Genomic DNA, 20,405 nt, shown 5'->3' on the forward strand with positions numbered 1-20,405 from the left:
CTGGCGCTGTATCCAACTCTTCCAGCTGGGTAATAATGGGGTTAGGGCTAGCTGCATATTATCAGCTGGCCCTAAGCCCGAAATTCATGGTGTCACGCCAATATTAGACATGGCCACCATGAATTTCTAGTAAAGATAAAAAAAAAACCACAACACACAGAAAAATATTTTTTATTAGAAATAAAACACAACACAATTAGTGACTCCATCTTTATTGAAATAAAGAACCCCCCTCTGCAGTAATCCTGGGTCAAGGGTCCCGCGCCGTCCAATCCGGATCCAATATCATCTGATGGATTTGCTGGAAGGCAAAGCGATCAGATGATGTGTCAGGTTCTAGGGGCTGAAGCACATCACACATCAGCTGATTGTATAAAAGCCGTTTATACAATCAGCAGATGTATTGGTGCAAAAAAAAAAAAAATACTCACTTATGTGCTGATTACCGGCAGCTCCTGGAGCGATTGGAGGAGTCTGATCCCGTCCGATCGCTGCAGCAGCTGCCGGTAATCAGGGATGAAGTCTCCTGACGCATCCGCAGATAGGTTAAACCGGCCGGGCGCCCGCGTCACCGCGATACTTACGATCAGCTGATGCGTCAGGTGACTGCATCAGGTGATCCATCGCCAGGTCCTGCATCCATCGGAGGTGCCCCGGCCGTCTGCACACAGCCGGAGCGGGGGTGGCGATACCGTGAGAGGAGATGGGAGTGGGCATGGCACCGGGACCCTGCAGACAGGTATGAATTTTTTTTTTTTCTACTGTTCACTTTTGTTTTCGCAGCCGCTTCCACCTCCCGCCCGAACATGGTGCCGCACGGCAGCATACATGCACAGGACGGGAGGTGGAAGCGGCGGTGACGGTACCGGGAGGATTCACGCTTCTGTATTTACTGACAGAAGGAATCCTCTTCCTGTACACGTCACTTTACTACCCACCTCCTGCGTTTATAGCTGCGTTTTTGGTCTTAGAAACGCACCAAAACGCAGCTATTTGCGTTTCTCATTGCGTCTTTCAACATCCCATTGCACTCAATGGATGAAAAGCGCAGTGAAAAACGCGGGAATAATTGACATGCTGCGTTTTTGTGGCACCACAAAAACGCAGCTAAAAAAACCGCTGTGTGCAGACAGCAAAAATGAAAACTCATAGACTTTGCTGGGGAAGCAAAGTCCTGCAGTTTTCTGAGCAAAAACGCACCCGAAAACTGCGCAAAAACGCCGCGAAAAACGCACTGTGTGAACTTACCCTTAGTAGTACACAGATATGGCGTTTTTTCTTCACAGCCTTTTCAACTGTCACTTTAGTGCAGCAGCCTATGGCTTCTCAGATGAAAGACATAAAGTATGTCACACCAATTCATTAACTCTGACCAGGTTTTACTTGCAGGTGTTATTAAAAATGGGTTCAGTTTCTGATGTTACAGTTTTTGGGTAATCTGGGAACAGTTCAGGATCTCTGCACCAGGTCAGTTGTGAGGCCTCCCTGCTGCGCTGTTTCTCCTTGGTACTAGGCTGCCTGTAGCTATACCTTGTCCCTCTCTCACTGTCTTCACCTGTATGGCAGGCGGTGGGAGCTTCTCTAAGGGGCACTGCTGTTCTCACTGCGGTCCCTAAGCTATGTGTAGCGGCTTTGCCTTCAGGTGCTGCTGCGGCCAGGAGATCTGCAGTCTCCCTGGCCCCTGGTCTTTATTGCTGGGCAGATTAGATGCCTCACAATCTCAGATGCCGGTGTCCGATAATCAGCGCTGTTCCTTGGGGATGAACCGGTCTGACTCCACCTCCCCGGTCACTCCTCTTTTGCCTCACTCTTGATCCCTCAGGCGGTCACACAGTTACTTGTGCGGGCTAAGCACTGCCCTCTCCATTTTGATGTCTTCCCTCACTCTCTGCTCGCACAGTCTCCTTTTTTCCAACTGTCAACTGTCTCTCTGACTCCGCCTCCAAACCTGGCTTTAAGGGGGACCTCACCTGAACTCGACTTGTAGAGCTCCCCCTCCAGGCTTGGAGTGGAAATGTTGTATGTGGGATTACCTGATGTGGAGATCCTTCCCTGCCCAGGTACAGGTATATTTGTGGCAACTGAACCCTGGAGTGCCACAGATGCTTTCTGCTTGTGCATTTAGTCCTTTCTTGGCAATTATGAAAATGTGTGAGGTAACGCTGGGGCAGCATGTCATCCACGAATGATTGTGAGGTGTTATCCATAGCTCGGAAGTGACTAATGACAGCCCACACTAATATACGGTGACTGGCGATGTGTTTTGGTTATCTCAGGTGATATCTGAGGTGATACCAGTCACAGATCTCCAGTATTGTACACCCCACACTAATATACGGTGACTGGCGATGTTTTTCGGTCATCTCAGGTGATACCGGTGTTACAGGTGGTGTCACACACAACGACGTCGCTGCTACATCACCATTTCCTGTGACGTTGGAGCGACGTCCCGTCGCTGTCGCTGTGTGTGACATCCAGCAACGAGCTGGCCCCTGCTGTGAGGTCGCCGCTCGTTGCTGAATGTCCAGCTTCATTTTTTGGTCGTCGCTCTCCCACTGTGACATACAGATCGCTGTGTGTGACAGCGAGAGAGCGACGAAATGAAGCAAGCAGGGAGCAGCAGCCGGCGTCTGGCAGCTGCAGTAAGCTGTAACCAAGGTAAACATCGGGTAACCAAGGTGGTTAACCGATATTTACCTTCGTTACCAGCCTCCGCCGCTCTCACGCTGCCAGTGCCGGCTCCTGCTCTCTGCACATGTAGCTGCAGTACACATCGTGTAATTAACCCGATGTGTACTGTAGCTAGGAGAGCAGGGAGCCAGCGCTCAGTGTGCGCGGCTCCCTGCTCTCTGCACATGTTGCAGCACAGCGACGCGTGTCGTTATGATCGCTGCTTCGGCTGCTGTGTTTGACAGCTAAGCAGCGATCATAACAGTGACTTACAAGGTCGCTGCTACGTCACAGAAAATGGTGACGTAACAGCGACGTCGTTGTCGCTGTCGTTTAGTGTGACCCCAGCTTTAGGTCTCTACCACTGTACACCAAACACTAATGCATGGTAACTAGTGATGTTTTTTGTTATCTGAGGTGATATCTGTCACAGATCACCATTACAACTCGGTGATGGTGGTGTTTTGTTATCTGAGGTGATATTTGAGGTGACACCAGTCACAGATCACCATTGTACACCCCACACCAATACACGGTGACTGGCGAGGTGTTTTGTTGTCTGAGGTGATACAATCTAAGGTGATAATGGTCTCCGATCTCCACCATTGTTCACCGTGTGTCTCCGCACTCCCTCATGTGGGGCCGTGGAGGCACAATGGGGCCTGTCACACGACGTGTGGGGGGAACACTGGATACGTGAGCGGCGGGGAAGCCGCGGAGTGAAGGAGACACAGAGGAGAAGTAAACACAGAGAGGTGACGAGTGAGGGCGCGAAAACAGGGCGGAGTCCTGGGAGGAGCCGGCACTGACAGGAGGAGGGGACACGCGGAGAGCCGCCACTGACTGGAGACACCGCGGAGACGGAGGAGGAGGCGGCCGCACTTCTCAGGACAGGGGCGGGGAGCGGCGAGAAGGGGACACGTTACATCCCCGTGCACACGTCCTGGTACACCGCCGGCTGCAGTGGGCGTGACGCCGCCATGTCCGCCTTCCTGTCACGCTGGGTTGCCGGAAAGTTTCTGAGTTCGCCGTCGCTGCCGTCCGCTGAGTGTATCGTGTGACCGAGGACGGAGCCCCGGGCTGTACGGCGGGAGTGAGTGCACCATGGCGCCCGGCACACGTCCTGTCAGCTGCTGCTGGAGGTAACAGCGGAGACCCCGGACTCAGGACACGCAGGAGCCGCGCACAGACACGGACATGGCACCACAATGTAGCGGACGCCGCTGACGGAGCACGGTATCCTGTCCGCAGTACACGTCATATACACGGTGACCCGGCCGGGTGTGTGCTGGGATGGGCGGCCGGCAGAGCAGCAGCCCGGCCTCGGACGGTCGGACACGGGCATACTCAGGGTCGGACATCCCCTCCAGCACGGGCCGGGGACCGATCAGGGGCCCAGCTGGGGTAGCTGCCTCCACCTCCTCTCCCCTGGCCAGGTACCCGTACACGCACGCAGGACACTCGGCGGCAGCGGGCGGTGGAGCCGGAGGCTCGGAGCACACGCCGCCAGCTTTGGGTTCTCGGAGCCGATCTGTAGGAGGAATTCGCAGCCAGGCCCAGCTCAGTATACCGGGGGCAGCGAGAGACTCTGGCAGCAGCACGCCCGAGGAGGGCGGCAGAGAGCGGGCACCGGGGGGAGGCGGCTCCAGGCTGCTGATCGGATCACTGCCCTCTCACCTCTCCCCGCACCTCTTTGGAGGTGAGTTGTGACATCACATGAGAGCGATGACGACATAGAGGTGATCACTGTCTGCTGAGCCATAGTCAATGCTACACAACTGTCACCTCTTATAGTGGGGAGCCCGAAGAGTGCATCGGTGGTGCTGTCCGCTGCTCCGGCTGTGGAGCGGGGGTGCTGTCCGCTGCTCCGGCTGTGGAGCGGGGGTGCTGTCCGCTGCTCCGGCTGTGGAGCGGGGGTGCTGTCCGCTGCTCCGGCTGTGGAGCGGGGGTGCTGTCCGCTGCTCCGGCTGTGGAGCGGGGGTGCTGTCCGCTGCTCCGGCTGTGGAGCGGGGGTGCTGTCCGCTGCTCCGGCTGTGGAGCGGGGGTGCTGTCCGCTGCTCCGGCTGTGGAGCGGGGGTGCTGTCCGCTGCTCCGGCTGTGGAGCGGGGGTGCTGTCCGCTGCTCCGGCTGTGGAGCGGGGGTGCTGTCCGCTGCTCCGGCTGTGGAGCGGGGGTGCTGTCCGCTGCTCCGGCTGTGGAGCGGGGGTGCTGTCCGCAGACTCTGAAGTCTAGGGAGGCCGAAAAGGTTTCTTATGTCTAAAATGAATTTCACAACTTTGCTTGGGTCCTATTGTGAGTATTCAATACATTTTGGGAGCTCAAATGACAGCTAAGTGGCTGCGTCACCTGGAGGCTATACACAGCGTATAGAGTAGCGTGGACTATCCTTTTCTGTTCGGTCGCTATTAAGAACATATGTGCACTGACAAACTGAGTGTGTACCAGGCTGTATGGCCATGTTTAATCAAACTGTGTGAATCCTCTGTTTATTAGGGCGACTTGCAAAACTTTGAAAGCTTCTGGAATTTTTAAATCCTGATTCACTATGTTCACAACATTGTCAAAAACACAGAAACCGCAGCACTCTACCAGGTTTCCAATAGCATTGAGTACAAGGTTTTTCAGACACTGGCTCAGTGTCCACCTCTGTAGTTTGGGGCTGCCAGATAACAGACCTGCGAACCTCCTACCTGCCGGCGTTTCTTCTGATTAGTTGGCCCAGTGTGACCTTGTGTGTCATGCTGCAACAATGACGTGTCAGGTGGACTGATGGGAAGAGGCACCAGGGATGCCGCCACATAGGAGGATTACAGGGCTCTGGTCTGGCGGTCATGAACTACTAACTTTTGCCAATCTCAATACTACAAGTTAAAAAAGGGAAAAAAAAAAGGTAATTCACAGATGTTGATCCCACGTAGATCCTTTATGAAGTCTTCAAGAAGAGAAAGTTTTTATGCTGTGACCTCCAGTGGTCACGAGAATGGGGTCATCGCCTGGGCATGCATGGCTGCTGTGAATCCCGTTTAATCCCTACCGCAGTGAGACATAATGTGGGATTGGAGCCGCATATCCTGAGTGCTGTGGATTCCTGTATTTATCATCTATCCTGTGTGTAGGTGATAAGGGCCTCTTATGGGAGAACCCTCTTTAGGGCACATTCCCATGGGGCAAGCAAGCAGCAGATGTAGTGTTGATGCGCTGTATATATAGTCTCTTTCCCAGGACCAGATAGTCGAGCCTGCGGTGCATTTCACATTACAATGGTTTATCATGAGATCAATAAAAAGTAGTAAGATTACATTAGGGGTGCTTCACACACAGCGAGCTCGCTGCCGAGATCGCTGCTGAGTCACGCTTTTTGTGACGCAGCAGTGACCTCATTAGCGATCTCGCTGTGTGTGACAATGAGCAGCGATCTGGCCCCTGCTGCGAGATCGCTGCTCGTTACACACAGCCCTGGTTCGTTTTCTTCAAAGCCGCTCTCCTGCTGTGACACACAGATCGCTGTGTGTGACAGCAAGAGAGCGACAAATGAAGCGAGCAGGGAGCAGGAGCCGGCGTCTGACAGCTGAGGTAAGCTGTATCCAAGATAAACATCGGGTAACCAAGGTGGTTACCCGATATTTACCTTAGTTACCAGCCTCTGCAGCTCTCACGCTGCCTGTGCTGCCGGCTCCGGCTCTCTGCACATGTAGCTGCTGTACACATCGGGTTAATTAACCCGATGTGTACAGCAGCTAGGAGAGCAAGGAGCCAGCGCTAAGCAGTGTGCGCGGCTCCCTGCTCTCTGCACATGTAGCTGCATTACACATCGGGTTAATTAACCCGATGTGTACTGTAGCTAGGAGAGCAAGGAGCCAGCGCTCAGTGTGCGCGGCTCCCTGCTCCCTGCTCACACTGGTAACTAATGTAAACATCGGGTAACCATACCCGATGTTTATCTTAGTTACCAGTCTCCGCAGCTTCCAGACGGCGGCTCCGTGCAAGCGCAGCGTCGCTTGCACGTCGCTGCTGGCTGGGGGCTGTTCACTGGTCGCTGGTGAGATCTGCCTGTTTGACAGCTCACCAGCGACCATGTAGCGATGCAGCAGCGATCCTGACCAGGTCAGATCGCTGGTCGGATCGCTGCTGCATCGCTAAGTGTGAAGGTACCCTTAGAATGAAGTTGTTGGTATGGTGCTGTTGTAAGCATTAGCTTTATTCAGGATGACACCACCAATCTATATAGATTCAGCTCAGGTTATTGTTAGTATGCCGGAGCACAGACGGTCTGGTAAATAAGCTGTGCTAAGTCTCACGATGGCCTGCAGCCTGTCTGACAGAGATGAGGCATCATTAAGTGGCTTAGCACCTCCAGTAAACAAGGCCCAGCTTTCTTATTTCCCGTTACTTGCTTTCCTGATGTACTTGTTGATCTGAATGTTTAACATCGTGAAGAGGATTTTAGGCAATGGTTCACTGGGTGGTATTGCTCAGCCAAGCTAGCTGTTAAACAGTAGGTATCTGAGGCCTCCATATAAAGGTTTTGGAGTTTAAATCCTAAACGACGTAATAGATTTTAAAGTATTATCGAATAAGGTTTTGAAAATTAGAACATTTTCCTTCCTCCTCTTGTGCAAAAACCATGCACAAAAGGAGGAAGGAAAATGTTCTAAGTTTCGAAACCTTATTCCAATATATTACATTAAAATCTCTTGTTAAATCGTCTGCCACTCCCGTGGTCCCTGTCGGTCTTTGGCTGGAGAAGCCATCATTCCTTGAAAAGGAAAAAATAAAAATCAACAGACCCAGTAGTTCAGTGCTACATACTGGCATCATGACTGAGGTCATCACTGACAGCAGTGGTTTTATGTTGATATTGCACATCTTTGCTCCTGGAGTGTAAAGAAAGATTGGCAGGGACCATTGACGCATTAGTGCTGGAGGAGCAGAGAAATTAACAGCTAAAAGCAACCTGTCCCTTGATTCATCCTGCCCAAACCACGGGCACCTTCAATCTGTGCAGCTGCATGATTGCAAACGTTCGAGTTTTCGAGAAAACATGCTTTCTAGTTCCCTCTCTGACTGGCCTCTCCTAGTGCTGCAGCAGGTGATTGACAGGTCTGTCCCATAACATAAGGCCTGTCAATACCTAGAACAATTATATGGGAAAAACTGGTGGATCGTTAAAGTGTATACCCTGCAATGCTGGAGCTTCTCAAAGGATGTATCTGGCTGCACTTGTACAGCCAGCCTCTTATTCATGCAGCCCATGGTTTTGGCAGCATGAATAAAGTGACATGTTCCCTTTTTAGGTACATTTTTTTTTTTTTTTTTTTAATAATGAAGGAAAGGCAGTTTTTGTGGGTAAGATGATTACTGTATATTTTTTTCTGTTCAGTAATTGGTCTAACTAATAAATTGGGCCTTTCCCTCTTCATTTTCTGTCTGGACTTGGGTTTGTCAGTTAATTCAGTGCACAGTACATAGCTACTATTCCTGGCCAAAGGGTGAGTTCACTTGTTTTTTTATGGTTCGTATTATAGCCGCACCTCTCAGCCTGACTGCGGATCTCCTGACCTAAGCAATCCGTCTCATAAGCATATATGAAGCTATTAGCTCAGGTCAGGGACCCGTGGAAAGGCCAGAAGTTGCAGTCATAACAAGGGCAAAAGGTATGACTCCTATAAATGCACACGACTGGACTGGCCGATCATGCATGGACCGAAAAATACAAGCTTCTACCAGAATGTGAGAATATCAGGCATATTGACAACACTGATATCTGATTCTTGTTTCTGCTGAAAGATTTGGATAAAGACTGGATCAAACTAAAGAGTGTGAAGGCCTGGATCTGTGACATGCCTGAGGGCTCTTCGCTTCATTTCACTTTTAAATTAGTGACGTGAAGGAAAAAAAGAAACAAAGTTAATTCTTATGGTTAAAGGGTCTTCCATTTACTATAAAATCTAATTGTTGCCAAAAGCTAAGAAATCCAGCAAATTGTCCCTGCTCTGCCACTATGATGGAGCGGGAGAAAGGGGAAATGAAGAACGCTTGTAGGAACAGTCTATTATGTTGGACTCTTGCGCTGCATCCTGACGATCCCCCATGGTGGTGTGTCCGGCTGTTTCAGTGGACATGTGGCACCAAATACTGCTGTAATGTGTTCTATCCTAATGACCTAATTGCTGCAGCAAACGATGTCCATTGTCAAGGTGTCTCCTTCAGTGAAGATAACAAGAAATGTTGAAGCCCCTCTGAATTGAAATAGTCTGTTTTGTCTCTTTGAGTGTTTAGCAGTCATTGTACCAGAAAAAAAAGTTTTATCCTTAATTGTAATCCTAGAGAAACAAAATTGAATTTATCTGGCTCATTCTAATATTGAAAAATATTGTTTCAACGTTCTCCAAATTCTTTTGTAGACGTTTAGATGACTTTGCCTGAAGTGTGATTTGTGTTGTCTGCTAGAAATATCCCAGTTCTAATCTCCAGTTCAGATCGGGCAGGACATTTTCTGCATACCAAAATACATATTTGTTCTACTTTTAACAGAAATGTGGGTTTATAAATAATCATTTCTGGCAATAGTCTGATGCGTAGACACATCAGTTGTTAAAGGGAATGTGTCGCCAGAACTTGTTATCCCATCTGAGAGCAGCATAATGTAGGTGCAGAGACACTCATTCCTGTGATGCATTACATACTGGGCGGCCACAGATCTGAATTCTCTAAATACTGAGCTCTTTATATCTCCACCACTCATTGGCAGCTTTCTGTGTCCACTGTGCACAGGCAGAAAGCTACCAATTAGTGGTGGTGGGTTTATACAGAGATCATAAATATGCAGGACTACATGGTTTACTGGTCCTCTAGTGATAATGTCCTGCTAAGACAAGACATAGATGTTATCAAAACCACAGCAAGCAACCCAGAAAATGACACACAACTGTGATCAGGGTCTCTGTCTCTACATTTCACCGCTTTCCAATTAGGTGGCAGATTCGTAGCGAGAGAACCCTTTAGGTGTTTTGGGCTCTTCATATCTTATCATTTCTTTTTTTTAATAATTGTGAACATTTACTTGTCAAATAATGTGTAGATGTTTGCACTAATATACTGCAGTGTTGCCTGGCAGTATTCTAGCTAGAATCCTGCCACAAAACCACCCACAGTTTTACCACAAATTGCAGTGGTTTATCGAAGAAAAGAACAAAACATCTGCCAAGAAAGATCATTAGGAAACTGTTTCAGTTTTTAACTCGCATGTCGCTCAGCTACAGGCGCCCAAATATAAGTCCATATGTGCTGGCGAATCTGCAGCAAAATATGAGCTTTATACATGCAGATTGTGCTGTGCATTCAGCATAGTTTTCATCCACGAGACTTTGTAGGCCAGGAGACCTGTATTCCGGCTTGTAGTCACGGCATGTACACAGACCATGAAATACAGAAGTGTGAAGGTTGTCTTAGAATAGGGCTGATGACATCAAATGGGCAGGAGGGTCAGATGGACAGCCGTCAGTATAGTAGAGAGGAAGGCGCACAGAAGCTCCAGGACTGTAACTTATGTTACATCTACTCAGCTTGGTTCACTTCAAGTGTGTTAGGAAATCTCAAGCGAAATTAGGCAATTAGGCTTTCAGGTTTTTTTCTATGTAAGAAGAAAAAAAAAAAAAAAGAACGTCAGGTGCAACATGTGTAATGTATTAGTACATTGCTTGGATGTTTTTGTAGTTCAAGCTTTACAGTGACTTTGGCCATGACATCGGTCCCCCATCCAGAGATCGCTCAAAGCATAAAGTGGTGAATCTGATCGCATTACAACTCAAACGGTACTACAACAAGTAGTTCACAAACAATCAGTTTGATTTTTTTGCTTGACCTCATCTTGGTATCTTTTACAAATTAGATTTTTGTGCCACTTGAAGACAATTTCTGACATATTAACTGCTTGATACCTCAGTATTCACACGTTTCAATGTTCTGGTACATAAAATGATACGAAAGTATTTTATTGTGTGCTCGGTCCTGGGTGAGGATATTATCTACTATTACCAAACAACATTACTATTGGAAATATAAAGAGTTTTCCCAAAATACGTTATCCCCTGTCCATGCTGTGGGATTGCTGGAGAAACCCACACAGTACTTTGTTCTTCTGTGGTGGTCCCATAGATGAGGAATGGAGCAGAGGTTGAGCTTGCTCACTTCTGGTCCATGCAAGACAGGGCTGCAGCTCTATTTTCAGGATCAACTGGGGGGTGTAAAAGCTGGAAACCCCAGTGATCAGCAAGTTACTTCCTTTCCAATGGTTAGGGCATAACTTGTTTTGGGAAAACCCTTTTAAATTTAGAGCGAAACCATTAGGTTTATTTTAGAGATATCTAGACAGTTCTGTAAGACTTTTTGCTTTCATGTTTTACTCTTAAACCCATACATGTTGTATAAGCTTTGTGACTGTTCAAAGATCGCATTTGTTTTTTGTGTATTTAGGAGAAAATGAAAGCTGCATCACTTGTGTTTCTGTGTCATGGTTGTAGACTAGTTACATTTCCCTGCAATGTCTTCTGTAATTTTGGCACAAGTATTATTTCCTTTCTGACTTTTCATGTGTGATGAACTATAAACCTTGCAGTGTATGTTGATCTTCTTTGTAGCACTTAGACTTCCGTCAGGCTCGTTGCCTTTTAATCTTATGATCTTGGCTCACAAACTGTTCTGTAATTCGGCGTAGCTCCATCGTCTGTGCTTTTCATTGTAATTCATATTTGGAATCAACACATCATTTTCGGGAAAAGCTATTTGGAAAGACTCTTTCTGGTGACTGTTATTTCTAGATAAATTATGTCTGGCTATTAAAAACAAAAAACCAAAAAAAAAAACATATTCTGGACATCCGGGAACTAACAGAAGATGACTGGAGAGAAATGATATATAAATTTTGTTTCTGCAGTTTTCTGTGGAAGGGCCGACCGATTCACATGCAGTTCTTCTGGCTTATGTATTTCATTACTCTCAGGATTTATGGCTTTGGGAGGAGGAAAAAGGGTTCATATGTAATCATTGGTAGATAATAACGTGACCTTATGGTATAGTTATTCATTGTTTGTGATATTACAGGGCCACTAAGCCTATAGAAAATGACTGGACAAAGTTTATTTCTGAATGTTTATCACTGAGTATTTGTCCCATGTTCTGAGGTAGGACTGATTCCCCGTCGCTGGCCCGACCAGTGCCCTTCCAATGCTGCTGTGTGAGGAGTAGAGATGAGCAAACTGAGGTTTGGGTTCGTTAAGACTTCCAAAATAAATCAAAGTTTGGGTTCGAAGTTTAAGTGAGTTATGAGTGCAAACCACTCAAGCAAACAGCGGTGGGTAAAATCAGCATGATCTGAAGCAGTGTGCACACACAAAACCTTGCTCACCCTTCCCTGAAAGTGTTCTGCTTATGACTTGTTGCATATGGGCGGATACATGAACTACCCAATTACAGACTTCCATTGAGGCTTGGATCAAGGCAGGGTCACAAACCAAACCTTATCTAAGGTTCGAATGTGCCCTGCAAACCGAGCCTCCAAAAAAATTCGCTCATCTCTAATGAGTTTTGCCTATGCAGAAGCGCTATAAGGCTTCGGTTCCACTTGCGTCTTGCACAGTCGAGTGCAATCCGATAAAACATAGGATTGCACTCACACCAGTGCAAAATATGGGGCCTTGTCCATCTGCGATTGATATCTCATGCCATATCTGCTTGAGAAATGAATCGCAGCATGCTGTGTTTGGCAGTGAGTCTCGGTTCACGCACCCATAAAAGTCTGGGAGCGGAAACATCACACTGCACTTGCATGTCATCCAACCGCCGTACGATGTACGCGGACAGGCCGCGGAGGAGAGGAAGAAAGTGCTCCCTTTTTTCCGCAGCTGTGATCCATTCGCAAGATCAGAACTCGGTCACATGACCCTCTGCTCCCACTCGCAGCAGAGGGTTATTCGTATTTTGCTCTTAAGTGGAACCGAGGCCTAACACTGATGTTGGATGGGACTAGGCGCTAACAATGTGCTCCAGCAATCCTGGCTGTCAAGTGCTTACAAGTCGACTAGAAAAAAAATAGCATTGCACAGGTTTGACCACAACTGCTAGACTGCAGCACTGGCCATTCCCCTTGGTAACAACGGTAAACAAAAGCGTTAATATCTCAGGAACTGCCGCAAATGTGAATGTATAGTAAATAACAAAAGTACTTACCGTATTTTTCGCTTTATAAGACGCACTTTTCCTCCCCAAATTTTGGGAGGAAAATGGGGGGTGCGTCTTATAAAGCGGTAGCGGGGGGGGGGGGGGTCCTGTCTGAGGCGATCGGGCGGCCGGGTGCCTGTGGCTGCATGCAAGCGGCCGGGTACCTGTACTTGCGTGCAGCGGCAGCCGGGTACCCGTGGCTGTGTGCGGGCGGCAGCGGGTGCTGTGTGGGGTCGGCAGCCGGGTACCTGTGCTTGCGTGCGGTGGCAGCCGTGTACCCATGGCTGTGTGCGGGCGGCAGCCGGGTGCTGTGTGCGAGCGGCAGTCGGGTGCCCGTGCGGGCGGCAGCCGGCTGCCGCCCTCACACAGGTACCCGGCTGCCGCCCTCACAGTTACCCCGCTGCCGCCCGCACACAGCCATGGGTACCCGGCTGCCACCGCACGCAAGCACAGGTACCCGGCGGCTTCTACGCAGGGTGGGCGGGCAGCCTGCTGGCATGGGGGCGGGCGGCTGTGCAGCTTACCAGTTGTCCGCGGTCCCACTTTCAAATAATGGCGCCGGTGGAGCTCTTGGATGAGAGCTCCATCTGCGCACGCGCTGCTCCGGGAGTCAGCGCGTGCGCAGATGAAGCCCTTGGATGAGAGCTCCATCTGCGCATGCGTCGCTCCGGGCGCCATTACTTGAATCGGGACCGCGGACACACTCCACCACTGAGCCGTCGCCGCCGCTCCCACCACTGAGCCATCGCCGCCGCTCCCACCACTGAGCCGTCGCCGCCGCTGCCACCACTGAACCGGGACCGCGGACACACTCCACCACTGAGCAGTCCCTGCCGCTGCCACCACTGAGCAGTTGCCGCCGCTCCCCCCACTGAGCCGTCGCCGCCACTCCCACCACTGAGCCGCCGCTGCCACCACTGAACCGGGACCGCGGACACACTCCACCACTGAGCAGTCCCTGCCGCTGCCACCACTGAGCAGTTGCCGCCGCTCCCACCACTTATCCGTCGCCGCCACTCCCACCACTGAGCCGTCGCCGCCGCTGCCACCACTGAACCGGGACCGCAGACACACTCCACCACTGAGCAGTCCCTGCCACCACTGAGCAGTCGCCACCGCCGCTGCCACCACTGAACCGGGACCGCGGACACACTCCACCACTGAGCAGTCGCCGCCGCCACTGCCACCACTGAACCGGGACCGCGGACACTCACTGCACCGGCCTGCTGCACGGCTCACCCGCCACGGCTGCTGCCGCCACCACGGACCCCACGGATCCTGCCACCGCGGACGCCACCGCGCCTGCAACCACGGACGCCACGGAACCTGCAACCAAGGACCCCGCTGCCACTGACCTGCCGCGCCTGCCAGCACAACCTGTGCCTCCTGTGACCCCGCTTCACCACCACTGCTGCCCCCCTCCGGTAAGAGAACACCGGAGTATAAGACAGACCCCATTTTTCTTTTTTTTACCTTTTTCTATGTCTAAGTTTGGGGTGCGTCTTCTATTCCGGTGCGTCTTATAAAGCGAAAAATACGGTAGTTAAAACTACGATCGTTATCTGACAACGAAGATTGGAATCACACTTTAACAGAGTTTGCGAAGGCCATTTTTATGTAGCCACATTTTGATTCATGCTTTACATCAGTGTTTGTAGCTCAAAATAGGAAAACAGAGGTATACATTTTTTTTTTTTTTTTTTTTCCTATTTATGTTCCACACCTCGCTTTGGCTTCCATACAAAATACTACAGTGGCCTAAGGCTTTATTCGCATTATTCGCATTGTGTTTTTTTTTATTTTTTGGTACCTCATTCTTCCTGACAGGATTCAATCTACATTTATATATCCACTATATAGCACAAAGAATGGGAAAATCGTGAATAAGCTCATTAGACAAATCTCATTCCTAAACCATGGAACAGGTTGTCTGCTGCAGGTTGTGTTATGTTGGTCTGGGAAAATGGGGGTTTGTCCATTGTTGGGTTTACTTAGTGTTGGACAATATGCCTGATGCAATAGTATGAGCATAACTAAAGGGCACTTTACACGCTGCGATCTCGCTAGCGAATGTACCCTCCCCCGTTGGTTGTGCGTCACGGGCAAATCGCTGCCCGTGGCGCACAACATCGCTTACATCCGTCACACGGACTTACCTTCCCTGCGACGTCGCTGTGGCTGGCGAACCGCCTCCTTTCTAAGGGGGTGGTTCGTTCGGTGTCACAGCAACGTCACACGGCAGCTGTCCAATAGAAGCAGAGGGGCGGAGATGAGCAGGACAAACATCCCGCCCACCTCCTTCCTTCCTCATTGTGGGCGGCCACAGGTACGAGGTTGTTCCTTGTTCCCGCGGTGTCACACATAGCGATGTGTGCTGCCTCAGGAATGACAAACAACCTACGTCCTGCTACAGCAACGATATTTGGGAATGGAACGACGCGTCAACAATGACGTAAGTAATTTTGATTGACGGTCGTTCGTGCATTTCACACGCAACGACGTCACTAATGAGGCCAGATGTGCGTCACGAATTCCGTGATCCGAACAACATCTCGTTAGCGATGTCGTTGTGTGTAAAGTGGCCTTAAGTCTGTGAGCCAGCATAGCTCACTACATGTATGGCCATGTGCGCACAGTGCATTTTTCGCGGCGTTTTTGAGCGTTTTTCGGGTGCGTTTTTGGCCTCAAAACTGCAGGACTTTGCTTCCCCAGCAAAGTCTGAGTTTTCATTTTTGCTGTCCGCACACATCTGGTTTTTTTTACCTGCGTTTTTGAGTTAAAAAAAAAAATGGACATGTCAGTTCTTTCCTGCGTTTTTCTGTGTTTTCTGCCCATGCAATGCATTTGAAAAACGCAGCAAAACGCAGATCAAAAACGCAGCCAAAAACGCACCAAATCGTGGCAAAAACGCATGCGTTTTTTATGCGTTTTTCGACGCAGGTGCGTTTTTAGCGGCCAAAAAATGCACAAAAACGCAGCGTCAAAAAGACGCAGTGTGCGAACCTAGCGTATGTATGTATGTATGTATGTGTGTGACTGGCAGCTTACACTAGCCCTATCCCAACCCCCTCACCACTCCCATGGAGGATAGGTGTGATAATGGTTGGGCACCAGTATTTTGCTCCTCCTCTACATCCACAAGAGGTCCCTGGGGTCTGATAGCATCCTGCTTTATATTGATATTGTGGCCACGCTTTCGTTAATATGGCTGTTATTTGACGTATCCTTATAGCTGTTGAGTATAACTACAGCTGTTTTCTTGTGAATTTGCTGTGCAATATGTTTGATTTATTTATATAGATATATAAATATATCGATAGATAGATAGATAGATATATATCTCCAAGATTATATATACAAAGCCAGCTTACCCCAGTCAATTGTCCGATTAAATGGCTGTAGACTCCAGAGGATCCGACACGCTTACGTTTTCTGCTAGAAGTATTTTATACTTTTATTTAAATCATGATAACCTATAATTATCGTACATCTGTATAATGAAACACTTTAGGTTTTGTTGAGATCTGTTGGAGCGTCCATCACTCATCACATTCTATAAGAAAAAAAATAGTGTAGCAATAACGAACACTGTGAAATAAACTTCACTGACCCCAATATAATCAATGTAGTTGAACGGGGGACAGATCTGGCATTGTGTTAGTTTTCTGGCCCTATGATAGAAAACCATCTGCAGATATGAACAGAGTTACCCAGTTCATTGCTTTTTCTACCTTCATATACTATGACCTGATTTCCAGCGGCATTTTAATGGAAAGTCAATTAACCTGAAGATTTCCCCAATGAAATCTGCAGCATTGCCATTGTATTCTAGTTACTATTATTTAGCTTTTTCCTGCATTCATTGATCGGCAACTAGTGCCATTTCATTACCGTAAGGATAAGTCTGTTATTTGTTTCCATACCTCCCAGTAGATCACCCAGCATTGTGCTATTTAATGTACGGTAATAATATACGGTAAGTTATCTTTTTGCAATATGATGTATTCTCTTCATCCGGTCCGCTGTGGGGAAAATGTGCTGTATTGTATATGATGCACAATATTGTAGTAAGTATTAAAAGGAGTTGTCACATGATTATACAAGTAAAATATATCTTTGTACCGTGTTAGCCAGTAGAGATAAAAAAATTGTTTAAAAGAACAGAGAGTCCTCAGTGGTTGATACCTTTTAATGGCTAACTGAAAAGATGGTAATAATTGCAAGCTTTCGAGACTACTCAGGTCTCTTCATCAGGCATGGTATAACACAAAATCTGAAGAGTCACGTATTTATACACAACAGGACTTAGAATAGTGCAGTAAAAAAAAAAAAAAAAAAAAAAAAAAAAGAACAAGTTATATGAAACAGAACTATCTCTATGGCAGGGGGACAAGCTGTTCTAGCCATAAATACTGCTGCAGTTCAGTGTGAAAGTTTTATTGTCCTTTGATAAGGGTCTGGTCCAGGGCTGTGACACGCTCGGATGGTCAGAGGAGCACATCTTTTAACTGATGTAAAAAGACATGAATCCATGAGACACATTCATTCCTTCTCTGAATGTGTCAAAGGTCATCATAAGTTTGTACTCCCATAGTCTCCTGTCTCTCTGGGACTTGAAGTTTCCTTTCAATACCAGCAATTTCATGTTCATGGACATGAAATTGCTGGTATTGAAAGGAAACTTCAAGTCCCAGAGAGACAGGAGACTATGGGAGTACAAACTTATGATGACCTTTGACACATTCAGAGAAGGAATGAATGTGTCTCATGGATTCATGTCTTTTTACATCAGTTAAAAGATGTGCTCCTCTGACCATCCGAGCGTGTCACAGCCCTGGACCAGACCCTTATCAAAGGACAATAAAACTTTCACACTGAACTGCAGCAGTATTTATGGCTAGAACAGCTTGTCCCCCTGCCATAGAGATAGTTCTGTTTCATATAACTTGTTCTTTTTTTTTTTTTTTTTTTTTTTTTTTTTTTTTACTGCACTATTCTAAGTCCTGTTGTGTATAAATACGTGACTCTTCAGATTTTGTGTTATACCATGCCTGATGAAGAGACCTGAGTAGTCTCGAAAGCTTGCAATTATTACCATCTTTTCAGTTAGCCATTAAAAGGTATCAACCACTGAGGACTCTCTGTTCTTTTAAACAATTTTTTTATCACATGATTATATGCATTTAGGTGCGTTTTGCGGTCCGATTACACCCAGGCCACGGGTCTGCTAACCAGAACTCTACATCCTGGTATATGCCCTATGAGGCTGGCGAGTTTGGGTCAGGAGGTCAGCGGCAAATCCATACATTGGACCATGAAACACAATGTGTGAAACTGCCCTTACTCTTAGATTATTCCGTACAATGGTATCCAGTAAAAATGTTTGTTTTATAATGTATATCCCGGTTTACACGGCAGACAGTGGCTATAGACTTGATGTGAACAGTCACACTAGTACTGGAGCCAGTTTGTTGTGCTCCAGAGACAGTACTGTGAGATTTCATAAAGCTGAAACCTTCGTGCTTTTCCCAATATTGAGCCTTGCTTGTTAAATTTTTCTCCACTCACATTTTATTCTTTACAGATAAATGACTGGTTAAAATGTAATTGGATCCTTATCGCACTGTTATGTTATTGCCTTTGTTCTTTAGACCAATTGACAACCCTTGGATTCTAGATTAACAGCTGTGACCTCAAGTCTTGGGGGAATTTCCGTGAAAAAGAACTTTGAGTTTTACCTACTGTAAGCAAATCTGTGCCTGCCAATGTTAACCCTTCTGTGGCTGTACCAATGAGTCGTAATGAAGCCAGTAAAACGGAAGAAAATCTCATAAAGTGACATAAGTGAACCCAGACATACCCGTAAAATCAATGCCATTCCTTTACTTACATTTGCAAAATGTGTTTTGGACAATAATTCTGTCCCTTCAAACAAATCAGACAAATGAAATCTGCATACGTGTGAACATAACCTTATACAAGGCATGTATGAGCTTCTGGCTGTCCAGGTACCAGTTAAGATCAGCCATTTTATTTATTTATTTATTTATTTATTTTTTTTTTTTTTTCAATCTAATCTGAAATGTGACTTCACTTCTTAGGGACATATATTATTAAACATTTGTTATATTCTTTCCCATCAGTTTAATTCATAAATAAAATCCTATAGTTTTTCAGTTACTTCTATATCTGCAGGAAGATCTGTCTGCTGATATGACGGTCACACAATGCTAATCTCTATTTCAGGGACCCGAGTATAACATTACTGCAGCAGGTTGAGGTTAGAATTTACTATGACTTAAAAGACTAAGAATACAAGTGACTTATTAGCTGCTGGTATATGACTTCATAGCAAAGCTTCTAAGGCTATGTGCCCACGCTGCGGATTTTGCGTGGATTTTGCCGCGGATTTACCGAAAATCTGCAGCAGCGGCACTTCCAAGCCATTTCAATGGCATTTTGCAAATGCTGTGTCCATGCTGCGGATTTTTCTGCGGCGGATTTGCCGCGGATTTTGATCCGGAAAAATCTGCAGCATGTCAATTATTGTTGCGGATTTTGGGCATAGAATGGGGGGGGGGAATCTGCATCAAAATCCGCGGCAATTTCGCGGTAATCCGCGGCAAAAAAAAGGTGCGGATTTGCCGCGAAAGTCGCGGATTTTCATGCAGAAAAGTCCGCAGGTACATTCTACCGTGGACACATAGCCCCCTAATTGTTGATGTGGTGTAGCTCCCTAGCTGGTTGGGACAGAAGTCTCCTGAGCTACATACATCTCTGTGACTCAAGTAGTGTAGGGACAGAAACATCATTTAGCTAATTTCAGCTAAGCATGATTTATAGTCTTGGTACATTGACCAAATGTGATATGTCCCAGGCATCACCATGTTTTGGCTCATGAGACTTGTCACCCCTGGTATCTCCAGTATTAGATCAGAAAAACATGGACAGCAGTGTGAGCAGCCTCTTCTTAACTCAGCACCCCTTGTATCTCTAGTATTTGATCAGAAGGACATGGTAGTCAAACTCGTCAAAGAGTTGGATATTGACTAAAAGGGCCACTTAATATGGTGGTTATGGTGGTCTCCAAAAAGAGCCACTCCTTGGCAAGGTCCTTCCCGAAAGGAATATCTGGCTATTTTCTGTGTTGAGACTCATAACGGAGGCTCCACAGACCTTTTTTGATTTGCCACCTATGTAACAAACATTTATTGTTCTACATTGAGAATTCAGATGCACGTTTTCCCATATTTGTAGGCATCAGTTGTCCTGCGTTTGTCTTTGTGTATTGAGTTTTATTTGTAACATTTTGTTTGTTTTAAATATTTAATTACCGGTAATTTCATATTTTTAAACGCACATTGGTTTGGAATACTTTTTTGTAGGTGTTTGTTTGTATTACATGAACATATTATTAAAGGGAATCTGTTGTACGTAGAGATGAGTGAACCTGAAGTTCGGTATTTGGTATGAACTTAAATTTTTAGCATTCAGGTCCTTTACGAATGCAAACCATTT

General features: G+C 47.2%; 1 protein-coding gene across 1 annotated transcript in view; it reads left to right on the forward strand.

The window, feature by feature from the left end:
- The first annotated feature begins 3,494 nt into the window (after positions 1–3,494).
- Positions 3,495–20,405, forward strand: part of ZNRF2 (zinc and ring finger 2) — a 138,587-nt gene continuing 121,676 nt past the window's right edge. Inside the window, exon 1 of the mRNA XM_075315219.1 lies at positions 3,495–4,369. Coding sequence (XP_075171334.1) covers positions 3,964–4,369 — 406 coding nt within the window. The 5' untranslated portion in view covers positions 3,495–3,963. The remainder of the gene's footprint in view (positions 4,370–20,405) is intronic.

This window comes from Anomaloglossus baeobatrachus, chromosome 6, assembly GCF_048569485.1.
Source record: "Anomaloglossus baeobatrachus isolate aAnoBae1 chromosome 6, aAnoBae1.hap1, whole genome shotgun sequence".
NCBI classification, from domain to species: domain Eukaryota; kingdom Metazoa; phylum Chordata; class Amphibia; order Anura; family Aromobatidae; genus Anomaloglossus; species Anomaloglossus baeobatrachus.